Genomic DNA, 8,477 nt, shown 5'->3' with positions numbered 1-8,477 from the left:
ACCAGGGCTCGAACCCGTGTCCCCTGCATTGGCAGGTGGATCCTTAACCACTGCATCACCAGGGAAGTCCCTGTGTCCTATTTTAAAAGCTCTTTAACCTCTTTGGAAAAAGAATAAAATCTACTCATCCAACCTCCCAGGGCTCTTGGAAGACTCAAGTGAGACGACATACGTGAAAGCCTTTGACAAACTTTAAAGTGATGCATTAATAATAAAAGTTGTGTTTATTGAGCATATACATGATACCTCTTTAATTCTCAGTCAAGTGAGGTAGGTTAGGTCTCCTCACCTACACATTATAATGAGAAAACTGAGGCCCAGGGGTGAAGTGCTTGGGTCAGGGTCAACCAGCATTTAATGCAAAGCTTGTTCCTTTCGCTGCTGTCACTAACCCAGAACTGAGTCAGAAAAGAGTGACACGGCCAGGATTCTACACCGTGACACTGGGACCGGAACCTGGGTTTCCCAATTTAAAACTTGCTGTGCCTTTGGAATGCTGATGCCACTTTCAAGGTCGAAAAGATGGAGCTTTTCCACCCTGGAAAATGATGATGTAACTGAACTGCTTCCTATTCCAGCTGCCCAGGCCCACTTGGGCTGTGGTGGGCATTGGGTCCCTCGGCCCACCTCCTCCGGGACCAGCTCTGGCTCCGGAGCCTGGCTCCCCACGGATCCGTGAGAAGCTTTCAGCAGACTCATTCCCAGCCTGGAGGAGGGCAGGGTTCATGGTCCCCTCCTGCAACTCCTCTCCACGGCACAGTCGGAAAGCCAGCGGGGTGGAAGTGTTTTATTATAGCTTTGGTCAGACGGGGCTCAGCCGGCCAGGGCTGTAGCTGGGAAGCCATCCAGCCCCCAATACACCGCTCCCCCAGGCAGCGCCACCCCAGAGCGGGTGGGCAGCACATCCGAGCACGGGGAGCGACCCCGCCGAGACCTCTCCCCCAGCTGGGGCGGGCTGGTGGGTCAGGTGGGCAAAAACAATCCTATTGTACAAATATACAGTGCGGGCCGGGGCGGGGGCGGTCGACACCGCCTCCCGGGGAACCGGGACGGGGCGCGCTGGACCCGGCTCTGTGGCGAGACGGCGGGAGGGCTTGCTGCGGCCCGGACGGTGGTGAGGGCAGGCCGGGGGCGTCATAGCCGGGAGAAGCCGGCGGCCGTGGCGGGCAGCGAGGGGGTGTGGGTAGGGGGACGGGTCATCCTCTGCCCCGCCGGGAGGGGACCTCCGGGGGGATAGGGGATGGAGGGGTCGCGAGGAGCTCAATCGGAGTAGATGATGAAGCCGGAGAATGTGCTGTATTTGTTGCTGTTGCCGCCGTGCGCTTTGCCTCCGTCGAGCTTGATGAAGACCTCGTCGCCCGCGTCCAGGTGCAGGATCACGCTGTTGCTGGCGTAGTCGTAGTTCTGGTCTGCGTCCTGGGCAATGGCGCTGGCCCGCACCTGCGGGGTTGGTGGGGGTAGGAGAAGAGGGGTGTGTGTGAGAAGGTAGGGGAGGAGGAGGGAGAGAGGTGGGGTCGGGGGGGGAGGGGGACCGTCAGAGGTAAGGCAGCTACCTCTGGAAGCCCCCAAAGCCCCACCTCCAGCCCCATCAGGGCTCTCAGCCTGCTTTTCTCCCATCATCCCACCACTGCCCTGTCCAGTCATAACTGTGTGTTTTGGGAAGGGGTTACAGAGGAGCCTTGGATCTCTAGGGCAGGTGTAATCTGGGTCTGAATTGGCAGTCAAGGTGTAATCGGCCTCCTTAACTCCCCTAGGTCTCACTGTCTGACTTCAACAATGTTTCCGGGATGCCTCAGCCTGGAACTCCCTCCTTGCAGAGAGGAATTCTCTGGACCCCTAAGGGATGGAGGGCCATCCCCTCTCTCACCATTGGTTCCTCTCTGCCTTATTGTGATAATGATGCCTTACATCTCAGCCACATCCACCTGTTCTTATGTCAGTGGATGGACAGGAGGGCGCCCCTTGGCCTTATAGGTTCGGGCCTGGATCAATGCCAGGCTACTAGAAAGCAACCACAGTAGTACCAGGGCCTGCTCTGTGGACGCCTTGTCTGAAGTCCGTTCTGGAGTCTTTCACACCAGAGCAGTGAGATGGAAGGCCTGGTCACTACTTCCCCTCCCAAGGCTCAGGTTGGGCCTGCATCCCGCCTCCAAGGAGCTGTAGCTATACCTGTGACTATTCCCCCACCCAAAGAGGACTTCCGGCTCCTCCTGTATCACCCCACGGTGGTAGAAAGGAAGTGGATGGGAAGAAGGGAGCCAAGCCTTATAACCCTCTGTGATCCTCAGTCTGATCTGATATCTTTGTTGCTCCTTGTTTGGATGGAGGAGGGGCAGGACAGGCAGGACGATGGGGCAGGGGAGCGCCAGCCTTTGGATTTGAAGCCTGACACATCATTTGGGGGGCTCAGACTATAATCATAAGATATCGAGGATGTGGGGTGGTGGACGAATTCCCTCCAGGCATTCCTTTCCGACCGCTGAGGCCAGCGCAAGTCCTGAGCCATCTGACCTGGGGCCTCTCCGGGATATTCTGGGTGGAGAATGGGAAGAGAGGAACCATCTTCAAGTTCCGGCTTGTGTTGGGGGGAGGCTGCATTGAATGGGGTTCTCTCAGCCAGGCTCCTCAACAGCCCCTCTCCATCCTGCCCCTTCCCCGAAGGCAACTCCCCCAAGGGCTGATAGTCAGGGCTGGACCAAGCCAAATTAGGGGAGGGGCCCATCCTCCCTCCTGGATGGAAGGCAGAATTGTAGATCAGCTGTGCCGAAGCTGCTGACTCAGCAGCAATGCTGCACCAGGAGAACCCGACATATTTGCACGCAGTCTGCCAGTTAAAGCCCAGATCCTTTCAGCCCCTTCTCGCCCCTCAAGCTCTTCTTCCCCAACCCGGGAGGGAATTGTTTGGGGCACTCAGTTGGGAAAACTCCTGGTCCAGCTAAAGGTGGTGGAAAATCAAATGAGGGAGAGATGCCGTCTGCCAAGGAGCTCAGTTTCTCCATTTAGAAAATGGATGAGAAGATCCTGCCTCACCACTGCCACCAGTGTAGAAGCTTTTTGACAGTGAAGGAAAAAATTTTTAATCTTGATGGGCTTTAAGCTACTAGGAAAGAGCTGAAAAAAGCAAGCAGCCAACTCCTGTATTGTTCCCTGGGCCCTAATCCTGGTAGTATTTATTATTACACATGCATTTCATTATCTTTGCTAATAAATTACTATTAATAACAATTATTTTTATTACCCAGATTAATTTAGCCTTAACTCATTAAAACAGTGTGCTTCTTAATAGCCAAATCCATTAGAATATCGTCATCTGTCATCAGGAATCTCCTGGTGATGTGACAAGCATCAGAACTGTTACGCTTATGTTTATTATTTATTCATCACCATGATTGTTGCTGTGATTATCCTGACTGTCCACGGAGGCAGGGAGAATTAATGCTCTTCCATCCTTAGACAGCGGGGGATCCAGGAATGGAACCCAGGGGTCCTGATTCTCTGCACAAGACTGGGAACAGTTGAGGCATCCAGCTCCTCCTGGGGGCAGAGGGGAAGTTTGGGGATTTGAGGTTGTCCTGGAAGCAGGCAAGCAAGTCTGGGGCTTTTCAGGAGGGGGTGCTATAGAAGCACCTCTTCAAGGGCTGCCAATAAAGGAAACTGAGGCAGTGGTCCGATTAGGGGCCTGGAGTGGGGGTGGGGTGGGGGCAGAGAACCCAGGAAATGTGCCCCTACCCCCAGAGCAATGCTGGGGTTTGGGATGTGCAGGTGTGGCTCCCACAGGCAGCCAGCCTGGTCCACAGGGCACTTGTGCTTTCACACCATTGCTGGGTCCCTACTATGCCAAGCACTCGTTCTGTGCTGTGAAAGGCATTAGAGGCCAGAGAGGACAGCAGGGGGCCCCTCTCCTCCCATCAGAGAGGCTGATCTCCAGTTAGGTCTTTATACCATGGTCCCCAATTTACACACCCCACCACTTCTCACCTCACTCAAACTCTGGTGTCCAAGCCCCTGCCCATCTGTAATACTTGCCTTCCCATAGGCCCTGGCCTGTCCCCACACAGCCCCCTCTTCTCTAGCCCTGTTTATCAATTTCACGTCCTCGCCCGGCACGTGGGATCTCAGTTCCCTGACCAGGGACCAGGGATCGAACCCATGCCCTCTGCACTGGAAGCATGAAGTCTTAACCACTGGACAGCCAGGGAAGTCCCTGAACTGTGGGTCTTAGGGGGAGCTGCAGGGGGCTCACCTCACCCAGGGCACCAGCCCCAACCTAGAGACCCTTCGTCAGGCTCCTCCGGTGCCCATGTCCTGATGACTCAGGCTTAGTGCCATCAGGCTGTGCAGTGGTGACTCAAAGCTACCCCTAGATAGAGGGGCTGGTGGGCCTCACACAAGGACAGAGAGGGGGTCTCAGCACCGGGCAGGAAGGTGGTGACGCCCCGTCTCCCCATGTTGCCCAGGGAAGGGCCAGGGCCCCAGTGCAGTTCTACCTTCTGGAGGAAATTCTGGAAGCCTCTCTGCAAGGCAGGAAGCCAGGAAGGAAAAGCACAGAGCCCAGGGTCACCCCTGGACTTGAAGGCGTGGGAGGAGCAAGCTCCTCTTTTCTGGTCCCACCCATTGCCCAGCCCCATCATTTTTTTCTCCGCTCACTTGAATGTCCACCTCTGAGCCAGCCTTTCCCTACACTTGACCTTTTCATTTTCTCCCTAGTTGTGTCTCCTCACCTTGGGGACCCAGGTTCACCTTCCTCTCCCCAGAGCAGGTTGGTCTGAGCTGGGGCAGGCCCCACTGAATCACTCCCTCCAGCCGACACATCTGGGGACAGGAGTGCCCGTGGTCTCCCTATCCTTCTCCCACTCAGTAATCGCTGGGCTGTGTTATTGTGTGTTTACGACTGTCTCCCCTGCACAGACCACAAGGTTCTGGAGGGCAAGCAGACTGAACCTCTGGAACCCCAAACCTGGCTCCTAGTAGGGGCTCAAAACTAATATAAAGAATGACCAGTGAGATTAAAGGAATCTCTTGGACAATCTGGAAGAAGTCACAAAGGATGTAGGGGAGGACCAGAGCCTATCACCCCACTGCTTGGATTTTTTTATGTGTATGGAGGAAATGGTCTGAGTAACTTAAAATGCTGGGTCTCTGAAACCCCTGGTTAAAGCCACCTCATTTCTTCTACCAGCCTGCGGTGCCACCTCCTTGTCAGGCTCTGTCGATGTCCTGCCCCGGGGGGGGGGGTAAAAAGAGGCTTTGGGGTCAGTTTCACCTCCCTGAGACTGCAGCAAGTGTCCTTGCCCCAAGCACACACCATCTTTGGGGCCTCCTCTTGTCTCATCTCTGGGGCCCTGCGGCACCCTCCTGAAGTAGCATAGGGTCTAGGGCCCACTGGCGGCCTGGTGACCACCTCCCTATTCAGGCAAGCTGGGCCCCCAGCCCCCTGAAACCTCAACTTCATGCCAGCCCAAACTTTCTTTAGGAAAGGAAGAAATTCCATCAATGAAGGTGACATTGTTGCATCCCTTATCGGCGATTCATAAGGGGAAATGTGGGACTGTCTGCAGAGATGGCCCTAACTGGATACTAGGGCCTCCCATTTGGTCAAGAACCAAGGACAAAGAGGAGAGACACAGGAACCCTGATAGACACAAGTGGGAGAGACACCAAAGAAATAAAGGGGGGGGGGGTTAAACCCAGGGGTGAGGGACCAGAAACCCAGGGAGAGACAGATAGGACTGGTAGACACAGGAGAGAGGCCAGCACAAGAGATGGAGAGATAAGAGAAAGAGGCAGGGGAGAGGCAGAAACCAGACACAGCAGGCATGGGAGAGAGGGCAGAGAGGGCAGGGGGCAGACTTACAAGCACCTGGTAGGCTTTTTGCTGACTCTCAGGCCTGTCCTTTCCCCCACCCTGCAAGCCAGGGTCTGCCTCAGGGTAGTGCTGCAGTGGGAGGGGTTCCAGCAGGATCTTGGGTCTCAGTCGCAGGAGATTCCTTCCCAACTCCCATCAGCCTAGCTTTAGTTCTGATTGGCACAGACACCTTCTTCCACAAGGATGCTCTGCTTGACTACCCCAGGGGCCCCAGGCCACCGTGGTCTGGGAGCACTGAGAAGGGAGGGGGAATCAAAGCGAAGGGAGCTGCGTAAAACTGTCACCCTGGGGCAGGGTTAGGTCAAGATTGGTCCCGGGGCAGCGGTTCCAAGGAGAGTAGGAGGCATTGCCGGTCCCAGGTACCAAAGACCTCGTGAGCTTGGTGCCTGCCACTCTGGTCTCTCCGATGGGGATAGGGAAGGAAGAGGATCCCCCGACACCCCAGGAATCAGGAGTTGCAGCTGGGAGGCAAAGAGGAGGGGAGTTTCCACCTCTTTGCCCTGCCTCAGGAGGAAAAACTTCCCCCCCCCAGGCCGTCTTTTTGTGCGGTTAGCTCTGACACAGTGGGAAGGGGCCGCGCAGTCCCGGGTTTTGCAAAGGGTGTCAGATCTGCCCAGTGGTCCCTTCCTTAGGGCGGGGGATGTATTGCAGCTAAGGCTTTATGCGCTCGGCTCCCTTTGCCTTTGTGCGCAAAACATCTCCTATAGCTCGCCTTCTCCGCTTGCGCGCCTAGCGGTGCGCCCAGGCGCCCGTGGGCGCCGATGCTGCCTTTCCCCAGAGTCCATCCTGATCCGTCCCCTCATCACCAGCTGGTATCAACCAGAATCCCAGCTCTCAGATGCTGTTTCCCAAGGGCCAAGCCCCCAAGGGCCAGTCCGCGCGCCCGGGAGCCCTGCGCTCTGATTATTAGTTGGATTTATCTCCCTCATTTCCATACCGCAGGTGCCCAGCGGCATTTGCCTTGGAGCTGGCGCCCAGGAACCGAGGAGTTAGGGGTGCCAGACAGCCTGGACCATCCCCGCCTGTAATGCCTAAGCCGCTCCAGGGGCTCCATCTGCGCCCTTCCGTACCCTTCGGCCCCGGGCTCCCTGGATGCCCTGCCCCCAGGCCAGCCCCATGCCCCCGCCGGGCCCACCTGGCCGTTCTTGCAGAGGTCCGCCCACATACTGGTGCCGTCGCCTCCGCGCATGAGGACGTGGTAGGTGAAAAAGTAGGTGCCGGGAATGTTGCATGTAAACTTGCCGCTGGTCGCGTCGTAGTTGTTGCCTAGGTTGGTGACCACGTCGTCGAATTTGAGCACCTCGTAACCCTCGTGAGGGTTCTTGAGGCCGGCGTAGAAGGCCACGCGCGGCACCGTGGTATAGGTGGCCGTGCTGATGGCGCCGCTGCCCACCGCGCCCGGCAGCCCGGGAGGGCCGGTCTTGCCCGGCTCACCCTTCTCCCCGGGTGGCCCCACAGGACCCGGAGGACCCGGGTCCCCCGGGGGCCCGGGAGGGCCCGGCTTGCCTGTGCGTCCCGGCTTCCCCTGGGGGCCCTGCACCAGCGTGGAGGGCGGGGGCGCGCCGCTCTGCTCGCTCAGGGCGTCGCCGCCGTCGGGCCGCGCGCCGGCGCCGGGGCCCCGCGCGGGGTAGGGGTCGCACACCATGCGGCAGGTGCCCAGCATCTCGTAGTGGCCATCCGGGCCGCCCGAGCTCACCAGCACGGGGATGAGCACCACCAGCACCAGCAGCATCACCACGCCCGCGGCGGCTGCCAGGAGCGTCTTCCGGCCGGCGCGGAGCCTGGGGAGCGCCGGGCCGCCAGGCCGCGCCGTCGGGGCAATGGTGCCGGCGGGCGGGGGGCGCGGGCAGGGCGCCCGTGCTCAAGGGCGGTCCGGCGGGGCTGAGGGCATGGGGCCGGGCCTGGGGCGCCGCGCTGCGCTGGATGCGCTGCCGAGCCCAGCCGCCGGCTCCCACCTCGCGCTTCCCTCCCGCGGCGCGGCAGAACTAAGCGCGGCGGCCGCCGCCTCCTGCCTGATTCCTCCAGCCTCCCCGCGCTCGAGCCACCGCCCCCTCCGCCCTATCCAGCCCCACCCGCTCAGCGCAGCTGTGCGCCCGTGAGGGGTGGGGCTGAGGGCTGGGCCGGCGCCTAATTGGGCCGCGGACGGTAGGGCTCCGCCCACCAAGGGGGGCGGGGCCGTGGGGCGGGGCCGCGGAGTAGAGGGCTGGAGCCGGGAGAGGAAAGGGGAGACTGACTGAGGGAGACAGGGCCTCGGAAATGCAGAGGATGCTAGAGTCTCAGACATAGGAGAGGCTCGCATAGAGAAGGGAAGACTAGGGACGAAAAAGCGAATAGAAGAGAGGGTCATAGGGAGAGCTAGAAAGCGCCGAGGGGGATTGGGAGGGAGAGGACTCGAGGGTCGCTTACGAGGAAAGCCGAGAGAGACAGAGGGAGGCCCGAGGGGCCACGGCCCGCAGGGGCTGGAGGCTGGGGTAGGGCACCCCGGTCTTCAGGGGACAAAGAGCGATTGAGAGGAGGAAGGAGCGGGGAGCAAGAAGGAAGGACAAGGAAGAGGGTTATGAGGGGGGAGAAGAGGGGAAGGCAGGAGGATGGGGAGGGGGCCAATCCGCCC

General features: G+C 58.9%; 1 protein-coding gene across 1 annotated transcript; it reads right to left on the bottom strand.

The window, feature by feature from the left end:
• Nucleotides 1-209: 209 nt before the first annotated feature.
• On the bottom strand, nt 210-7,911 carry C1QL1 (complement C1q like 1). The gene is made up of 2 exons (XM_059998693.1): nt 7,002-7,911; nt 210-1,440 (listed from the first exon to the last, which is right to left on the bottom strand). Exons 1-2 carry the CDS (start codon nt 7,596-7,598, stop codon nt 1,261-1,263), a joined length of 777 nt encoding a protein of 258 aa, XP_059854676.1. The 5' UTR covers nt 7,599-7,911; the 3' UTR covers nt 210-1,260.
• Between the last annotated feature and the right edge of the window lie 566 nt (nt 7,912-8,477).

Source organism: Delphinus delphis, chromosome 19, assembly GCF_949987515.2.
Source record: "Delphinus delphis chromosome 19, mDelDel1.2, whole genome shotgun sequence".
NCBI lineage: Eukaryota > Metazoa > Chordata > Mammalia > Artiodactyla > Delphinidae > Delphinus > Delphinus delphis.
Note: the sequence above shows the minus strand (reverse complement) of the source record. Positions and strands in the feature narration are given on the sequence as shown.

Bases quoted from the DNA above. Each gene is read 5' to 3' on its own strand.
- C1QL1 (XM_059998693.1), bottom strand. From the start codon at position 7,598: ATGCTGCTGGTGCTGGTGGTGCTCATCCCCGTGCTGGTGAGCTCGGGC. The intron at 1,441-7,001 runs GTGGGCCCGGCG...CCAACCCCGCAG, and splicing joins ACCTCTGCAAGAACGGCCAG to GTGCGGGCCAGCGCCATTGC.